Genomic DNA, 18,704 nt, shown 5'->3' on the forward strand with positions numbered 1-18,704 from the left:
GTAGTAGAGTATCTGCTTTGCATGCAGAAGGTCCGGAGGCAAATCCCTGGCACCACCAGGTAGGGTTGGGAGAGAGCCTCTGGGTAGGCAGTACTGAGCTAGATTGGCCTCACTCGGTATAAGGCAGCTTCCTCTGTTTTCCCTGCGGTGCCCAAATTCTGTTAGTTTCCCAGCTACCCCTGCCTAACCATGAAGGTTTTCCTGTTGTTACAGAGTGCCCATCAGGAAGCTTCCTTTGGCTTATCCCATTAGTCATTTTACTGATGCTCCTCCTGGGGCTGCTTCTTCTGCTGTGCTGGAAGTTCTGTGCTTGTTGCAAGGTAAGATCCAAGACTTCCACCCTGCAATGAGAAAGGGGAACTTCAGATGGAGTAATGGGTGGCGTGGGTGTGATCTATCTAGCCAAGGGTGGCGAATGAGAGAGAACTTGCCTAATGTAGAGTTCTGGGGAAGTGAAGGCATGTGCCAGGCAAGAGAGACGCCAGTGCAGATACAGTTCAGGACGCAGGAAATGAAGGCAGGTCAAGAAACAGTCAGGTTCCAGCAAGGCAGAACAGAGGGGAAGCTCAGGTAGAACAAGAAAAGCTGAGGGCCAAAGGACAACTAGGCAGGGAGCAGCCTGGATAGCTCTAAGTGGCACCTAGGCTGAAAATCAGACCAGGCAGGCTTGAATGTTGCTGTGTAGCAAGCCCCATCCCTGATGAGTGGATCTTCTGGTCTCAACTCCCCCGGGGAAGATGTTTGTCCTCCTACCCATAGTTTTGTTTTTCATCGTCACGTTCAAAAGAATTCCCTCTCCTAACTATTGCTGTGCTTTTTTTCTCCACTTAGGGTTGCCTGGCTCTGCTGCCCTGTTGTGCACGAGGTACCTTCTTTTGAACTTATATGTGGTCTTTGGGGTGGGTGAAGCATTGCATGCGGATGGGGAGAGGAAGGCCTAGATACTGTAAGGTTGGCAGCTGAGTTAGCCACTTGTTTTATCTGCCCCTGAACACTGCTAGGCAACTGCTTTCTGTGGTCTTAAGGCAAGCAAGGATTTTCTAAGCCCATTACCAGATGCCCTTTGGTTTTGGAGATGTGAAGTATTGCTATCTGAAGCCTCACATCATCAAAGCACACACATGACACTGAATCGTGTGATTCCCTAGATTGTAAAAGATAAGGCCTGAGGCAAAATTCTGAAGCCTGTCTTGTTAGGCAGAACAGAGCCAGGACTACTACTGGAGCTCTGATTACAGTGTCCTGGAACATGGCAGAGAAGCATCTGTCACACAAGAAACTACATCAACAGTAACCTCAGTTTAAGCCATTTGTGTGCAAATTTATTAGCTTGTATTTGGGGGGCTTGCGCCACACTAATCTCTTAGGCTTTTCTTACTCTCAGTCATGTTGCATGATGGGCACAGGGGTGGGTAGGGTGGGCTCTGCATTCATTCCCTGGAAACCAAGCAGCCAGACTTGACTGACATTTGTATCAGGAAAATATTCCCATTTGAGAGTATATACTGTAGGGAACCATGGTCAGTCAGGAGTGCTCTTTACCATGTACCCATATTACTACCCTAAGATCTACAGATGAAGGGTGGTATACAAAAATACATACATACATACATACATACATACATATTCAGTGTGTGTGTTTTAAAAAGTATCTCAGTACACCAAATGTTTAGTTTCTGGCATATATAATATGGGTACATGCTAAAAATGTAACATGTGAATCAAACAAAGGGCATGGAAACAAGGACCATTGTTATGTGAGCATAGAGACCCACAGGTCAAAAGAGGGCAGGTGTTTGGCAGCAGTATACAATAATACAGCCTGCTGCCAGCAACCTGAATTCCATTTACCCAACTAAAAGTGGCTCTCATCTAGAAAAAATCATGGGGAAACCTTGCTAGGTAGGTAACAGGTTGTTTCTGCTTTTGAAGTGAGGTCCTCTTGTTCTGCTTACTCTTGTATATGGGAAAGATGTCAAGCTTGAACAGGGCCGTTGCTGTTTCTATGTTCTAACTCCTCTTCTTTCTCCAAAGGCCGCACTGTTGGTTTCAAGGAGGACCACTACCTGCTCAGAAAAAGCCTCATGACCTCGGACCACCTAGACACTCCCATGGTTCGCAGCGGCAACCTGAAAGGCAGAGACACAGTTCACTGGAAGATCAACAACAATGTGCATAAGGAAGGCTTCTCTTCCTTAGCTCTCAATCCCAAGGACCTGAGTAAGTGCCAGTTTTGCAAGGTGGAGAAGGGGCTAACTGGAGCCAAAGATGGTGGAGGGGGGAAGTGGTCCCTCTGTCCTCTCAGAATCTGATCCTAAGCTGATTCGAACATGCACATTCCTCTCACATGAATGCATGTGGGAAATTACTTCTTAGAACACTTCCCCATGTCATAATCTCTCTCCAGTTAGTTAAGTTGTCTGTGTAGCTTGAAACCTTATCCCTGAGGGCTTGAAACCTTCTTCCCTGCTGGCTTTCCACTTGAAAAGGGATTTGACACTGGAGCTTCTTCAAACAAGGGGCATTCCCTCACCCCTGGCTTTCTTTCTGAGATGATACAGCCATACAAGAGAACACTATCATCATGAGCAACTGTGCTGATAATTTATCTGTTAGAGATCCCTAGGTCTCTAACGCAACTACAGTTGACTGATGGGAAGGAAACAGGATCACTATTAAATCAGATTATGTGTGTTTGACAGACATGTCCTAAATCAGATTCTAGCCTTTGATTTCAAAATTAAACTAACAATAATAAAATGGCTCTACTGCTTCTGCCCACCCACCCCCATTGCTACATCTCATGTCTCCACATGCATGCTATTTGCTGGTAGTGTTTCTTGCTGATTGATTTGTTTCCTTGAATCCAGTTCCATACGGAGTGTCTCTGAGACTGGCCCGGCTCTTCACCCAAAACCTTGCAAAACCAGATAGCCGTGAGCATGAGCAACTGCAAAAGGATGTGGAGGAGAATGTAAGGAGCAGGAATAATGCTGCCTACTGGGTTTGCTACTGAGGAATGGGTGGGCAGGGGGAATACAATCAAGCCAATGCAAGCTTCCTTTTATTGGATTTGAGTTAAGAGACAGCATATGGTTGTTGTCTGCTCAACATAAGGAAATCAAGTGGAATTAACTAAACCCCTTAATCTGGACATTGGGATGAACACCAGGAAATCTGAGTTAGTGACACTCTCTCTTGCTCTTCACAGCTCAATGAGGTTTACAGGATTATCCCTGGTGCCCACAAATTTCAGCAGACAAAATTCAGGTGAGTTACTTTGGGAGGGGGCAACTGGCATGTAGAGAAGCAGTGAGATCTCTTCCAGTGGGTGCACCTTTTAAAGATGAGAATGGGTAAAACATGGCTGAATGTCTGGTGTGATTAAGTGTAGGGGGGCATCCTTGGAAGAATATAGAGAATATAAAGTAATAGGATTAGAACTCTTGTCCCAACAGCTTTCCCCAGGTCAGAGTGTGCATGAAGCTTGAAAGGCCAAACCAAAAAATCTATGTATTTCTCCTTGGATTGTAATTAAAATTATGCATATTGTCTGTTTACTCTCCAGGCTGCAGCCAAATGCTGGGAAAAGGTAAGGAATTCATTTCTTGGTTTCCATCTAGGTGTAGACGTTTGGATACTTTCCATTGCTGTGCTTATTCTGTGAGAGTTTTCACCCACCACTCAGAAACTGTGATGTCTTCTTACAACTGTATCATTAGCATGGTTGCTCTCTGTACTACCGTGTTTCCCTGTGATGAACGCTGTAGCAGAGGAAGTGGATTCACATACACCAGGGAACTGTGACTGGCTAATAGTTTTTGCAGACCTGTGTTACCCCTTCAGTGTGGTAGTAATGTTTATTCTATGGATATGCTGCAAGCACTCCCTATTTGAGTGGTGTGAAGTAGCTTTCATCTGGCCCCATTGCTGTGGAAAGAGTCTTCACACTGGCACTTGTTGCAAATCAGTGGCTGAAAATCATTGTGTATAAGAGTATGTGAGCAGTGACTTTATATTGCTAATAGCCTAGGTAAACAGACCCTGATCTTCCTTTCCTGCCCCCCAATCCCACGCTGCCTTCTTCAGACAGGACCACACAATCGTAGACACAGTGCTCCCTGCTCCCCGCTCAGCCAAGAATGAGATTGTGAAAGTAACAGAGAAGCATGTCGCACAAGAGGCTTTCAACGATCTGAAAGTGTCCCCTGGTTACTACACTGTAATCTCTGACCAAGGTAGGTGATGATGAATGCTACATTTTGTCCTAGTTCTCACCAAGGTTGTAAACCTCTGTCTGGACTTTATCCATGTCCTACAGCAGGTAGGGGCTCATAAGATGTTAAGCTCTTCTGTACAAAACATTCCCTCCACATAGAAAACCAGAAGATTCTACTCTAGCCTTCTCACTGACATATTGTGAAGGCATTTCATTTATTTTTATTGAGGAGCAGTCAACAAGGTGGGATTCCCACCAGCAGTCGGAACTAATGCCGCCTAGACACAGGTTTACGACCAGCTGATGGCTAGGCCTCCAATGAAAGCCAAGAGTTGCATGCTTTTCTAAAGAACGCCTTCCCCTCTAAACATCCTTTTTTTGTGCTTCCATCCCAACCCAAGATGCTCACGGCATGGTAGAGTTTCAGGAAGGAGTGGAGCAGGTGGATGTCCGGGTTCCCCTCTTCATCAGGGAAGAAGATGATGATGAAAAGCAGCTGCAAGTGGAGGCCACTGATGTCCCTGTGGGAACTGCAGAAATTGGGCGCCGGCTTGTCAACATCACCATTATTAAAGAGCAAGGTAAATGTGTCTGTAGGCCAATCAGGTAATGATGGCACATTCAACTCAGGCAACATTCTCAGAGAAGGTCTCTGGACAGTCTGAAAACTCCAACAGGATTCCTGTAAAGCAGCAGTAAGCTAACTTCTCACCCTCCAGATGTTTCTAGACTACAACTCCCATCATCTCTAACCATTGGTTATGTTGTCTGGGACTGATAGGAACTATAGACCAACAACAACATCTGGGGGAGGCACAGGTTCTCCATACCTCTTGTACAGCCATATGTAGAGATACACATCACTTTATATGTGCTGCAGATGAACATGGTGACCTTTTGTGGATTGAATTTTAGATCTATATCATGGCAGTGCTCTGACTACCTTTCTCGGTTCTACCGAGTATCCTTGGGTGATTAATTGTTGTATTGGAACTAGTTAGCCACCGAATGTTAGAAAACAAGTTAGGGTAATATTGAAATGTGAGTTTTGTTCTATGAGTTGTGGCACTTAGTAGACACAATATCACCATTACCACTGTCTCTATATCCCTTTAGCAAACAGCATCATTCGCTTCCAGGAGCCAGCTTATTCATACAGCCGCTTCGACCAGGTGGCTAAGATCCCTGTACTTCGTGACATACTGGACAATGGAAAGTCTCAGATAACATACAGGACACGGGATCTCACTGCCCAGGAAGGCAAAGTAAGCACAATAGAGCTGACTAATAGGGGGAGAGCCTTGATAGCCATGGTTATAGGAAGACCCTTTGACAGTTGTGCAGCCATTATATGATCCTAGAGATGTAGAAAATATTTGTGTTGCATCAGTACACTGTTCAGCAAACTCTTTCTCTCTCTTCCCAAGGATTATGTTTTTGCGGAGGGTGATATAGTCTTCCAGCCTGGGGAAAAGCGGAAAGAGGTGCAGGTGAAATTGCTGGAGCTGACTGAGATAGACGCCCTTCTTCGCAATCAGCAGTTGAAACAGTTTGCGGTGGATCTCATCAACCCCAGGTTCGGTGCAAAGGTTGGCAAATACCCTCAAACCATTGTGACAATTGCCGATCCAGGTGAGCTTCATCAATTTCTGAGGGCAAGCACCTTTTTGATTTCTGTTTATCTGCCAATTTGTTGTTCTGTTTTGTATAAAAGCTTGAACCTGTCAGACAAACATAACTGCCGAGACTTCAGCAAAAAAGCTGGTGCATAAGAGATACCAAATCTAGATTCCCATATCTGAGCTGCCAGTGTAGTCCAGTGAGTAAACAAACAAACCCCTGTGTTGCAAAATATGAGTCAGCAATATCAAAAGCAACACAATGGCCAGAAACAATTACAATGTGAAAAACTTTATGGACTGGTTCAAAACTTCAAAACTAGCAAACTGAAGTCTCTGAAAGTCTCTGAAAGTCCTTAAAATGAATCCCGGTGCCAGACTTTACCCAGCGGAGAGCAAGCTGTGAAGCTTTGTATAATAAGCAAATGTCCGATTCTGATGTCCAACTCTGAACTCTGCTGACAAGTGTTTCCGGATAACAACTACTGTTTTGTTGAATTCTTCACCAGCCAATTAGTTCAACACTCGTGAGTAGAAAGATATGTAATTTCTTCATTAACCAATCTTTTTTCGAATAGATATAATATACTGCTGGGTAAAGTCTGGCACTGTGATTCATTTAAGGACTTTCAATCTAGTCCAGTAAACAGACAGCACTGAAGTCCTGGGTTCAAGTCTCCCCTCTACTGTGTTGCTGTACACTTCAGTGGGATATGCCTTACCATGGGTGGCCAATGATATATTTTGAATGTTCTAGTTGTGCATGATGCATGTGTAACAAGGCAGTGAAGTCCAGTAACCAGATGTGTTTGGTCAGGGACTCAACACTGCTTGCCTGCAGGAATGAATTAGTCTTTAGGTGGTTGCTAATATTCTACTGCTTCCCTAACTTCTTCTACACTACTCTTCTCATCAAGTCCCCTAAGGAGAAATTTTCTATGAGGAAGTCTGGTAGTTTTGCCCCTTGGCTTAGTATTTCAGCTCTGATTTCCTAGTGCAATCTGTACTGGGGGAACTTCCCCATCAGACCAGGCAAGCAATGGCTCGTGTGATGCTCTAAGAATTAATGGCTGTAAACAGGGTAGCATCTTTTTAGACAAGCACAAAGGCAGACTTGTAAATCTACCTGCAGAAATCAGTTATGCTCTGAAAATGCTGTGGTTGTGCTAATCCACCTTAGGGGGTGAATTAAATGTTGTGCTCTACCAGTCGTTCTGTGATTGCAAGCACTTCAGTTTGCCCAGTGGAACAATCTCCCCTCTTATCCACCTGCTGCTGTCCTAGGGGTCTCCTAACTCCCAGAGTTGTTATGGGGGGGAGGAGCAGAGGGAGGAAAGGAGAGAAAGTCCCATCGCCTTAACAGGACTCATTGCGCTGGCTTCCACTAGTTTGCCTACTTAGCAGAATATGGCTTAAATTGTTGTCTGCATGCAAAAGGTTTAATTTATTTGCACTCATGATAGACTCTGAAGAAGCAACCTCAGCTGCTTTGTAAAATAAGAATAAAACGCTAAATTTAGTCTGAAAGGCTACAGGGTTTTTTTAAATCGCATAACCGCCACCTGGATACACTTAAGGTGCTTTCAGAAGTGCATCCTAATATGTTTATTGTTAGAGTGGCTTCCCCCCCTCTCCTCCCTCCACCCCACCCCCAAATTGGCTGGGGGGGCATCAGGAGAACTCCCAGAACATTGTAGGTGGGGAGAGGGGGGGATCATGTGCCTTAGCACAACACTGAATTCCTCTCTTCATCTCCTCTGTACTGTACACAACTATTAATAGGCAAGAGTGTTTCTATGAAAAGCAAACAGCAACAAAGTGGTAAATATTTCACAAACCACAGAAAATAGTTAACAATGAGTTTGATCCAGATATAGATGAGTGGAACTCCACTCACACAGCTGACTTTTCTGGACTTATTCTACATTAGCCCAAAGACTCTGTTAGCCAGTGATTGATTCCAGCTAGCTATTTTTGTCTAATGTTCTGTTCAAGTTTATATACTAGATGGGTGAGTTGGAGTCAGCCATGGTGGTATGAGTTGACAGAGTCACACACCTGTGGTACTTGAATCCACAACCTTTAATGGATGCAGTCAAGCGCCTTTACCATTCAGTCCACATGCCTCTCTCTTGGGACGTGGTTAACAAACGAAGCCGTTCTGTTTTCTTTCTCCTGCAGAAGCTGTGGATGGCTTAGCATCAGCGAAACTCCTAGGCCAGCAACCGCAGCCTCCCAGAGGCATACTTGGAGCTCCCCTTAATCCAAATGCACAGGCACTAACCTCTAGGAAGATCCGATTCAACTGGTTGCCACCTCCTGGCAAACCTGCAGGGTACAAGGTATGGACCTGCCAAGCAATAAAACTAATTATTATGAATGTGGGGGTACAATCTTGGTTGACACTTGCACTGAATTCAGGGCCTAGAGTGGCTTCCCTGCAGGTCAGTGTAGTCCTGCCCTCCTATGCCCAGCATTCACTGCTGCTGCTTCTCTCCTTCTCATGATACATCACATCAAGCATAGCACTCTGGAGTCATTCAATATCTCCCAAGGTTTATGAAGATGTGGATGTTCTAAAATGGGGGGGGGGGGCAGTCATGAATTGCGTTCTGTGGATGTCATGTTTTAGAATGGGGACTTTCCTTAACTGATCACATGGTGGTTTGTTATTCTTGATGATGTAAGCAAGACTTTGAAAGCAAATGGGATTCTCTTTGGCCTCCAGGTGAAGTACTGGATCCAAGGGGACCCTGAGTCAGAAGCTCGCTTGCTTGATTCGAAGGTGCCATCAGCGGAGTTGACTAATCTGTATCCCGACTGTGATTACGAGATGCAGTCCTGTGCCTACAACGATATGGGCGAGGGGCTTTACTCCGAAGTAGTCCACTGCCGCACACTTGAGGACCGTAAGTAGGCATATTCCATGGCGGACGAGGGAGGAATTCAACATCGCACTAAGGTGCTGTTGGGGCAAGCATTTCGGCTTGCCAGATGAGGCAAAGTGTTTTAAATGTGCTTTAAATTTGGGCTGCATACACACCATGCATCTAAAGCACATTTGAAACATCCCCTAAATAATCCTGGGACCTGTAGCTTGTTAAGGGTGCTGGGAATGTTAGCTCTGTGAGGGGTAAACTACAGCCACCAGAATTCTTTGCGGGAAAGCAATGTGCTTTAAATGCAGTTCTTTTTTCCTAAAAAAAAATGTTTAGGGGGTACTCTCATTTTGACTCAAGAAAACCACCATTTTATAGTTCAAATCGGGGGGAAATAAATACAGTAAATAGACAAAAGTACAAAGATTCACAAAATGTTTAGGGGTATGTGTACCCCCAGAAAACAGCACTGTTTAAATGTATGATGTGTACACAGCCCTGCTTTAAATCTATGGTGTGAATGTGACCATAGACAGTCTAGGCAAGACACTACACAACAAATGCTGTGTTTATAAGGAAAGGAAGCAAGAAAATAAGAGAAATATTCAACATATCAAAGTAATTCTGCATGTCAACTTCATTCTGCGCTCTCTGGTCCCTGATGCTAAGGGTAACATTGATGAATGAATACTAAGAAACATGTTCTGTAAGAAAGACTGAGACTGCAATCCTGTGCACATGTACCTTTCTCTCATTGAATTCAATGGAACTTGCTTCTGAGTAGACATATATAGAATTGCACTGTTGGTGATATAAAGTCTCATTGCTGTGCTTTAGATCAATGTTAACCTAGAATCATAGAAAAGGGACCTTGGCCATCATCTAATCTGAGCTAGCGCTCAGTATAGAATCTACAGGGCTGGATGATGATGCAAATGCAGCACCCCTGGCAGATGGCCACCTGGAGATAGCTCAGTCTGTAGAGCATGAGACTCTTTATCTCAGGGTTGTGGGTTTGAGCCCCATGTTGGGCAAAAGATTTCTGCATTGCAGGGGGTTGGACTAGGTGACTCTCATGGTCCCTTCCAACTCTACAATTCTGGGAATCTATGAAATACTGTTAAATAAAGCAGGCTTGTTGCTCTAGAGAGCAGGACTAGAATGAATAGGTGAAGATTACAAGAAAACAGATTTTGGCTAAACCAGAGGTTGTCAACCTTTTTCGCTAGTGGAATTTTGAGAAAGTGCCCTGACAGTCACAAAATTTCTGTTGTGAAGGTATGGCATGGCACATCAAAAAGAACAAAAAAGGGGACAGGATCACAAAATAGTGCAGGCATGCCACTTCTTAGTCCCGCATCAATGGGAGAGAGGCACCTACACCAGCCACTCACTCATAGAGAGAAGCTCTTTGTACCTCCCCTCTGATGAGAACAGAAGGGAGGGTGGATGTCCAATCCTGGCATCCAATGGAATGTGGGCATGTTCAAGGGGGCGTGTTCAATGCAGGAGAGACCAAGCCAGTGCAAACTAAGCAGGAAGAGCACAGTTTCTTGATCATTGCGGATTTATGAGGACATATTTGCTAAGACCTTTTATGGGTACCAGAGGAGATATTGGTGGGCACAGTGATGATCACAGACACCATGTTGGTGATCCCTGGGCTAAACACTAGGAGAATGGTAAGAGTGATTCAACAGTGGACTAGACTACCTAGGAAGCAATAGATTTTATGGGATTTGTTTTAAAATAACTGTCCGTAGTTTAATTTGAGATGTTACCAGCCTCATCCGCTGGGGCTGTTGTTCACATTCCATTAACTGCATTAAGTGTATCCAACTGTTCCCATGTTCTTGCCTTTCTTTCAACTTCACAGTTCCTAGTGAGCCTGGGCGCTTGGCTTTCAATGTAGTCTCTTCCACTGTGACACAGCTGAGCTGGGCTGAGCCTGCCGAAACTAACGGAGTTATCACAGCCTACGAAGTCAGCTATGGACTTGTCAACGAGGTCAACAGTAAGCGTGGATTCTGTTTGCTACCCTTATCATGCTACAACCTTGCAAGCTGTTATTCTGGGCTGAACTAGTCAGCATCTTTTTGGCAATTACTCAGTTGTGAGCATTTAGAGAATGCCAACGGAGTCTGCCGTTGTCGAATCTCACAGTGGTAGAGCTGCAGACAAACCCCAAATCATGGTGATTAGAAGCAAAACATAGATCTACTCCCCAGCCCCATTTTATCCTCACAACACACCCCTGGGAGGTTGGCCCAAAATCATCTAGTGAGCTTCATAGCAAAGTGGGGATAAGCTCATAGGAGGAGCACTACTGGATCAAAACAAAGACCCATCTAGTCCAGCATTCTGTTCTCAAAGTGGCTAACTAGATGCCTATGAGAAGCTCCTAAGAAGGACATGACTACAGCAGTAGCAGTCTTCCCACTTGTGATTCATGGATGCTAGAGAACCTTGAACAATTCAAGCCACTTGCATGCACTCTATGGCATTAAAATCTCCCTTTGTTTTGAGTTTTGCCCTCAAAAATATTACAACGCTCTTTCAATGGGGTCAGCAGAAGGCTGGGATATCATTGGAAAGGCATACTGTCTTTAGCATAAATCAAAGATGGTCAACATGGAACGAGGCAAAAACAGCAATTGAATGGGGAAAGGTATTTACATATACATTCTGTTTACAGGACCTGTTGGGCCCGTAAAGAAAGTCATGGTGGAGGGTGCCAAGAAGCGAATGGTTCTGATTGAAAACTTAAGGGAATCGCAGCCCTATCGCTACACAGTGAAGGCCAAAAATGGAGCTGGATGGGGTCCTGAACGAGAAGCTACTATTAACTTGGCCACACAACCCAAGCGCCCTATGTCCAGTGAGTTATATAGCCAAGCTTGTGCCATTCAGATCTTGTTTTTCACTTGGAATGATTCTCATTTATTCGGCATGCTTGATATGTCCACCATAGAATTTGCATTTCAACTGGGTGTGTCTGTGTTGCATGATATATTTTGTTCCTGGAGGGAGCATGTCCCATAGAATGTAGTTGCACAGGTGTCATGGACACCTTTTGACTGTTGATTGTTTTGACATTTGGTAACGAGCATCAAACTATTTATGAACTTTTTTAAGTGTGTGCATTAATTAGCAGCTGTCTTATCCTGTCATGCAACCCTAGTGCTGGTGCACACATCCCTTTTTTAAATGAACACCAATGAGCTGTTATCCATCCATCCCTCTCCTCTACCACAATGAAACTATCCCCTGTCACTCAATCTGAAATATCACAGGAACTAGATTGAAGCTTCTGCTGCTATCACTTTAAAAATAAAATATGTTTGGGGTACATTAGTTTAAAATCTATAGAAAGCCCTTAGTATACGAATACTTTCTGTTTTCTTGCAGTTCCCATCATCCCTGATGTGCCAATAATTGATGCTGAAGGAGGAGAGGACTATGATAGCTACCTGATGTACAGCGCAGATGTCCTGCGCTCACCAGCTGGTAGCAAACACCCCAGCGTCTCAGATGATTCTGGTACAGTGCATTGCTGAAGTTTGCAAAAATGTTTTGTTTTGTTTCTTGGAGCCTTAGATTTCTGGAGAATGTAAAACCAAAAACATATTACCAAGCAATTTCTAGCCACAAGTCAAATAGCTTTTCTTATTTCAAGGCAGAGAAACCCCTACTTGTGGAAACTTAAGGTGTGCTTTACATCTTCTGCTTCTAACACATTTGAATTCACTAGGGACTTGTATCAAAGTGCATCCCATGGCATCTGTGAATGCAATGCAACGGCTTCTGTAGACTGTAGCACTTAAGGGAATGCTGTGATGAGTACCATCCACTGCCATGTGGCTTAGTTAAGTGCAGAGCCTAGATGCACTCGCAGAACTTTATGACAATCAAGTATTAGGCCATGTGACTGTGTTGCAAGCAAATAACAGGACTGATTAAGATGTGCCGTTAGTGCACCTCTGCTGAGGAACACGTTCTGTGCAATAAACGCAGAAGGCTCACAAGGAGGAACAAAAAACAGGAACACTTCACCAGCCAACAGGTCCTGTGGGAGAGCTACCTTTCTGACCTGAAATATGGGGCACTGGTTAACAGAGTCTGTCTTTCAAACTCCATAAAGAAATATATGCAATGTTTCAGCTCAGCAACGCACATTTACGTATAAAATTTCCACCCCCTCTCCACCTTTAGCACTGTTGCTCCCAGCAAATGTATGAGAAAATGTTATAGTGAGAGGAGAATATTTAAAGTTGCTACTGTCCAGGTGGAGAACAGCTGGCAGGCTACAGGCCATCAAAGAATCTGGCACACTTAAGTCCATTGAATTAATGGGCTGACATATGCATCTAAGTTTGTGTTGGGCTATGTGCATAGCATGTATTACCGCCAGGAATTAGAGGCAGCAAGCATCTGACTATCAGTCACTGCAGGGTGCCGCAGGGCGATTCTGTACTTATGTTTTGTATGAAGCCTTATGTAGGCATCTGGTTGGCTACTGTGTGAGATGGGATGCAGGACTAGATAGGCCTTTGGTCAGATCCAGCAGGGATCTTCTTTTGTTGTTATGAATGGTAACTGTATTCAATAATATATAATGAACCAGAGAGCTATAACCTGTTAGTTATAATCTGAATATAATTTTAAGGAAGCTTTCTTAAAACCGAGGGCAATCACAGCAACTCTATTGGAACAGGTTTGCCATTCGTTTCACTGCAATGAAGCACACAAATCTGAACGTATGTGGATCTCTGGTTCAAGGCTTGTATTCCTGCTGCTCTTTAAATTGGCCAAAGCTTCTTGTTGACACCAGCTGCGGTTACTTCTCTGAAACCATTCACCTTTGACTTTGCTGCATTATCATTTCCTTTTCCTTAGTAAACAATGCTTTCAGAAGCTGAGGATGTTGCAGTGAAAAACCTACCAATATTGCCCATCATAATTGCAAAATACTTGCTTTTTTCTGCAGAGATTAGGCTATATAAATAAAAACAGAAGTGACAGCTACTTTTGGAGTCTTGAAAGCCTTATGTACTTGGCTAGATGGTTGATTTTTACAAAGAAAGGTTCTGGATCTAACTTTCTGGTCTTGAAGCCTTGTCCCTTAATTCTAGACAAGTAGAGGGTGGGGAGAGGTGGCTGTAGCTATGCAGTGCTTCACATGCTCAGATGCCATCTATTTAAGACTGCATTTATTTATTTTAAAACATTTTTTATACTGCTTTATATATAAATTGTCCGAAGCCAGTGTACAACCGTAAAACATAACAACTGAAAGAACATTGTTAAGATAGTCATATTAAAACAGTTTCCAATCAGCTGTAGCATTTACAATTAATACCAAGTATCAGGAAACACTGGATAAGTTTCTAACATTCATTGCAAACATAGGTGGCGCATGCTGTGTTCTGTAAGGAGGTTGTTCCTGCTCCTGTAATCAAGGCTCTTTTTACTGTTGGTTTGGGGATGGATTTCCAAAGGCTGTGGTACTGAACTCAGTGGGACTTGCTTTATAAAAAGGAAACATGCATAGCATTCTGTACAAATAGGTAGTGCCCCACGTGCGGGCTGCTTAAATGGGCAAGGGGCAGATCCAAGGGAAGCCTACCTGCTCTGTCGGCTCCGCCCCCTGGCGCAGCCCAAGTCCCCAATCTGCATCCCCATTAGCCAAAGCTGGGTGCAGGCTAGGATCCAGTTCCTGATAGGAGAAGGGGACTTAAAGCCCCACCACTTATAAGGAAGGGCATCACTGTTCCATTTCCCTTGTTGGGGCCCCAGTGAAGTTTCTGCTGTCCTGCAACGCTGCCACACCAAGAGGGGTAAGCGGTCTGGAATGAAAGGGGAGGAAGCAGAGGGAGGCCACCCCTTTTATCTTTTCTGTGACAGCCCCCTTAGCTACTGTTTTGAAAGTGTGTGTGTGTGTGTGTGTGTGTGTGTGTGTGTGTGCGTGCGTGCGCCGGTGCGCAACATAATTTGACTAAACTTGGGAGAGTGGGGCTTGTGGATTTCACTAAGAAACTTAACCTCCATATGCTGAGCACTAGTTCAGTTGGCACAGTGCGTGAGTGAGGCAGGCCACTTACCTGCCTGGCGAGGCAAATGCTGCTGTTGATGAGCTCTGTGCTGTCCCCGTAAGTCAGTGCTAGGACTAGGTGAATAACGAAGGGCTGCAGCGGGTAGCTTGCAGGTGGCGGGCTGCCTGCTTTTATTGCGCCCTTCTGATTATGCCAACGCAAGTGCTTGACTTGTTCCAAAAGGCTCTCGGTGGAAATATGTGCAGCTGCTAGGGGAGGAGCTGGACCTTCGACGCGTCGCCTGGAGGCTCCCAGCAGAATTGATCCCTCGTTACTCGGACAGCAGCTGCTTTTCCTCGGACACAGAGGGTCTCCTCCATGAGGATAGCACCCCTTCTGAGCTAGTGGACAGTGATGCAGCCAGCCGCAGTCTACCAAGGAGTGGGACTCCCCAGCCCCAACCAGGTGAAGGACGACTGCCTTCTTCCCTCCCTCCCAGTAACTGTTGTGTCTCGTCCTCCTCCCAAGGGCCTAGAACCAGGTTTTAGCCTTCCCATCGCTACAGTAGATACATGTTGGTGTTGGTGTTGGTGCTGGAGTAATATATTTGGCCACCTGTAACAGAGTCTGCTTGCATAATGTTGTTGTGATCTGTCTGTGTATAGTATGCATTGTGCAGTGCCAAGGTCATCACCTACCCTAGGTATGAATTGGGAAAGTGCTAAGAGGCTGCACCTGCAAATGGCATGGATCCTTTCAACCAGTGCTATTTTTCTAGAAAAGGAGGTGTCAGAACTGACCATGAACACCTCCCTCGTTCTCTTAGAATGGCAATGGTGCCTGCCTGAGAGGTGCCGGAACTGAGTTCCAGCGAGTTCTGGCTGAAAAAAGCCCTGCATTCAGCATAGCAGATTTTTTAAAAAGAGTGTTGTCTACAGCCACCCTCTGAAAGAACTTGTGGCATTAGCAGTGGTACTTTGTGAGTTTACCCGCTTTCAACCCGATGACTAAATGGGAAAGGTTTTCCACAGAGAAACCCAGTTATGGAAAGCAGAACCGTCTTTGTTGTTCAAAAAAGTTATTTTAATTCTGTTGAACTTGGCCGATCTTCTTGGTAACTTCTCAGGGTAAGAACCAGTTTCTAATAAGAACAGGAATTATTTCATTGTTTTGAACAGGGCCACTGGGTGTACCCAGAAACTTACTAGTCAGTATAAGGCAACAGCTCCTCCTAGTTTCGTGTGGGTTTTTCAACATCCCCCCAATTTAAAAATAATAATAATAATTTTCTTCTAAAACAGACAAAGGTTCATGTAGGGGATGGTACACTATGTAGTCAATCACTCACCTTGCCTTTAATGCATTCCAGTGGTCGTTCAGAAATTGATAACTTGTATAGCCATTTGGAAGGAGCCAATGCTTTCTAGTTTTCATTCTATAACGTTCATTTTAGTAAATGTCTCTATCTAGTCTTGCATTCTGTTTCTGATGGTGGCCAGCCAGATACCACTGAAGAGCTCACAAGCAGGGCACAAGGGTGATGACCACCCCCAGTTGTTTATCCCACAGGTACAATGCCTCTGCCTGGGACGCGGGTGGTGCTGTGGGTTAAACCACAGAGCCTAGGATCAGAAGGTCGGCGGTTCGAATCCCCACGACGGGGTGAGCTCCTGTTGCTCGGTCCCTGCTCCTGCCAACCTAGCAGTTCGAAAGCACGTCAAAGTGCAAGTAGATAAATAGGTACCACTCTGGCGGGAAGGTAAACAGTGTTTCCGTGCGCTGCTCTGGTTCACCAGAAGTGGCTTAGTCATGCTGGCCACATAACCCGGAAGCTGTACGCCGGCTTCCTCGGCCAGTAAAGCGAGATGAGCGCCGCAACCCCAGAGTTGGCCATGACTGGACCTAATGGTCAGGGGTCCCTTTACCTTTTTACAACGCCTCTGAATCCAGAGGCTCCATTTAGCTGTTAAGGCTGATAGCTGTTAGGTATATTTGCCTTACATGAACGTATTATATTAATGTCAGCATGTTTCTAACCAGTTGCTTGTGGTCATGTCTTGTCTTTTACCAAGGGTCTGAAACCAGGCTTTAACCTGTGGTTGGTTGGTTGGTTGGTTGGTTGGTTGTAAAATCGATTTAAATCATGCTAATAGTTTCGTTTGCAGGGTTTCCCATGCAAAGTCAATTCAGTACTAAAATATATGGCGTCACTTTCTTACTCAAGCGTCCCCTTTTCTGATTTTAATTGCCTGCTGGGGAAGTCTGTTTAGTTCTTAACAGCATCTTGACATGGCTGAGTACTGGAGCTTCCTTTGGCACTGTAGTTTTAAGTGATGTGGTGGCGGTGGGGCGGTTGTTGCTTTTTCGCTTTTCATGAGGCTGACAATAGTTGACGTGAAGCCGCAAAATGACTTGCAGCTAAAGGTTGGAATAAAGCCCATGCACTGGGAATGTTCTGACAGATCTTTCGTACACAGTCTCTGTTCGGCTTAATTAGCTTGGTATACATATCCACAGATATTGATCATGAACGTTGTTAACTTTAGTGAATGGAATCTTTTCCAGAACACATGAATGGCCGAATGGATTTCGCCTTCCCTGGCAGCGTTGGAAGCCTGACCCGGAATATGACAACAAGTTACAACCATCTAAGTCCACATGTATACCACGAGAGAAGGACAATAGGAAGCTCATCTCAGACAAGGGAGTATGCCACAGTGGTGTCTGGGCAAGGTGAGTGTTGAGCTGAACATCATCCCATAACCAGTTAATCTACTTGTGATATGAAGTTCCCTCCTGTCCTCCACTAGAAGTAGCAAACTGGTTAATAAGGAAACTTTGGCTATGTACACATTACTGTTTACTCTGGCTCCAGTGCGCTCCCATTCCTGGTGTTTGAAGCTGAATATACGCATGGCATTAGCTGCAATCCATATGCATCCTATGTGGACGTGGGTGGCGCTGTGGGTTAAACCACAGAGCCTAGGACTTGCCAATCAGAAGGTCGACGGTTCGAATCCCCGCGACGGGGTGAGCTCCTGTTGCTCGGTGACAGCTCCTGCTAACCTAGCAGTTCGAAAGCACATCAAAGTGCAAGTAGATAAATAGGTACCGCTCCAGTGGGAAGGTAAACGGCATTTCCGTGCGCTGCTATGGTTTGCTAGAAACGGCTTAGTCATGCTGGCCACATGACCTGGAAGCTGTACGCCAGCTCCCTCAGCCAATAAAGCGAGATGAGCGCCACAACCCCAGAGTCGGTCACGACTGGACCTAATGGTCAGGGGTCCCTTTACCTTTTATATGCATCCTATAGTTTATTGAGAAATGCGCCCTATTCGGTGCACTTTCCCTCATACCAGCTTCCATCTATTTGAAAATGCAAGTCATGGTTAAGCTGAGATGCATACAGTGAAGACAGATATTACACACGTGCAGATAACAACACATGTATAGACAACTTCATCGAATAGGAGTTATGGGGGTTGCATGTCCAGGGAAACAAATCAAGCAATGCACATCTGGTGAAGACATCCCCATCCCCTCTCTGGTGACTTCTCTGTGCTTTAAGCCACTAATGTGTACATAGCCTTTGACAAGTTTCAAGGTTTTCGTATCAACATCAGCAAGATTGATTGTCACCTGGCCATCATGGTGTGTGAAAAGCACACTACAAAACCTACATCTCTCTGTCTCTTCTGCCTGGGCATAGTGGTGGTTCAGGACTTATCCCAAGGTGCTAGCATCACAAGAGAAAGGATGTCCTTATCTCTTTCCCCCCACACTATTTCTTATGCTGAGGAGTTTTCTCAGTCTCAACCAGTTCCCTGTGCTTCCTCTCTCCCTTACTTGGTGGGCTTGCTATCTCCGACTTTGTCTGTAGCCTCCATGGCTACCTTCTGCCTTGAAATATCCCAAGTGCTAGTTCCTCTGGCTCTGCGCCTGACACTGGTACTGC

The 18,704-nt window shown here is 44.9% G+C and overlaps 1 protein-coding gene across 8 annotated transcripts in view; it reads left to right on the forward strand.

Moving 5' to 3' along the window:
• Nucleotides 1-18,704, forward strand: part of ITGB4 (integrin subunit beta 4) — a 67,939-nt gene that overhangs the window by 40,760 nt on the left and 8,475 nt on the right. For 6 of the 8 annotated variants that reach the window (XM_028716904.2, XM_028716903.2, XM_028716909.2 and 3 more), the window contains exons 18-34: nucleotides 214-320; nucleotides 832-865; nucleotides 2,035-2,220; nucleotides 2,871-2,974; nucleotides 3,212-3,270; nucleotides 3,569-3,592; nucleotides 4,090-4,238; nucleotides 4,621-4,800; nucleotides 5,336-5,484; nucleotides 5,647-5,851; nucleotides 8,020-8,180; nucleotides 8,567-8,747; nucleotides 10,594-10,731; nucleotides 11,413-11,595; nucleotides 12,126-12,257; nucleotides 14,993-15,214; nucleotides 17,315-17,482. In XM_028716904.2, coding sequence (XP_028572737.2) covers nucleotides 214-320; nucleotides 832-865; nucleotides 2,035-2,220; nucleotides 2,871-2,974; nucleotides 3,212-3,270; nucleotides 3,569-3,592; nucleotides 4,090-4,238; nucleotides 4,621-4,800; nucleotides 5,336-5,484; nucleotides 5,647-5,851; nucleotides 8,020-8,180; nucleotides 8,567-8,747; nucleotides 10,594-10,731; nucleotides 11,413-11,595; nucleotides 12,126-12,257; nucleotides 14,993-15,214; nucleotides 17,315-17,482 — 2,382 coding nt within the window. The remainder of the gene's footprint in view (nucleotides 1-213; nucleotides 321-831; nucleotides 866-2,034; nucleotides 2,221-2,870; nucleotides 2,975-3,211; nucleotides 3,271-3,568; nucleotides 3,593-4,089; nucleotides 4,239-4,620; nucleotides 4,801-5,335; nucleotides 5,485-5,646; nucleotides 5,852-8,019; nucleotides 8,181-8,566; nucleotides 8,748-10,593; nucleotides 10,732-11,412; nucleotides 11,596-12,125; nucleotides 12,258-14,992; nucleotides 15,215-17,314; nucleotides 17,483-18,704) is intronic. The other 2 variants (XM_028716911.2, XM_028716913.2) reach the window with 1 other exon arrangement.

Source organism: Podarcis muralis, chromosome 2, assembly GCF_964188315.1.
Source record: "Podarcis muralis chromosome 2, rPodMur119.hap1.1, whole genome shotgun sequence".
NCBI lineage: Eukaryota > Metazoa > Chordata > Lepidosauria > Squamata > Lacertidae > Podarcis > Podarcis muralis.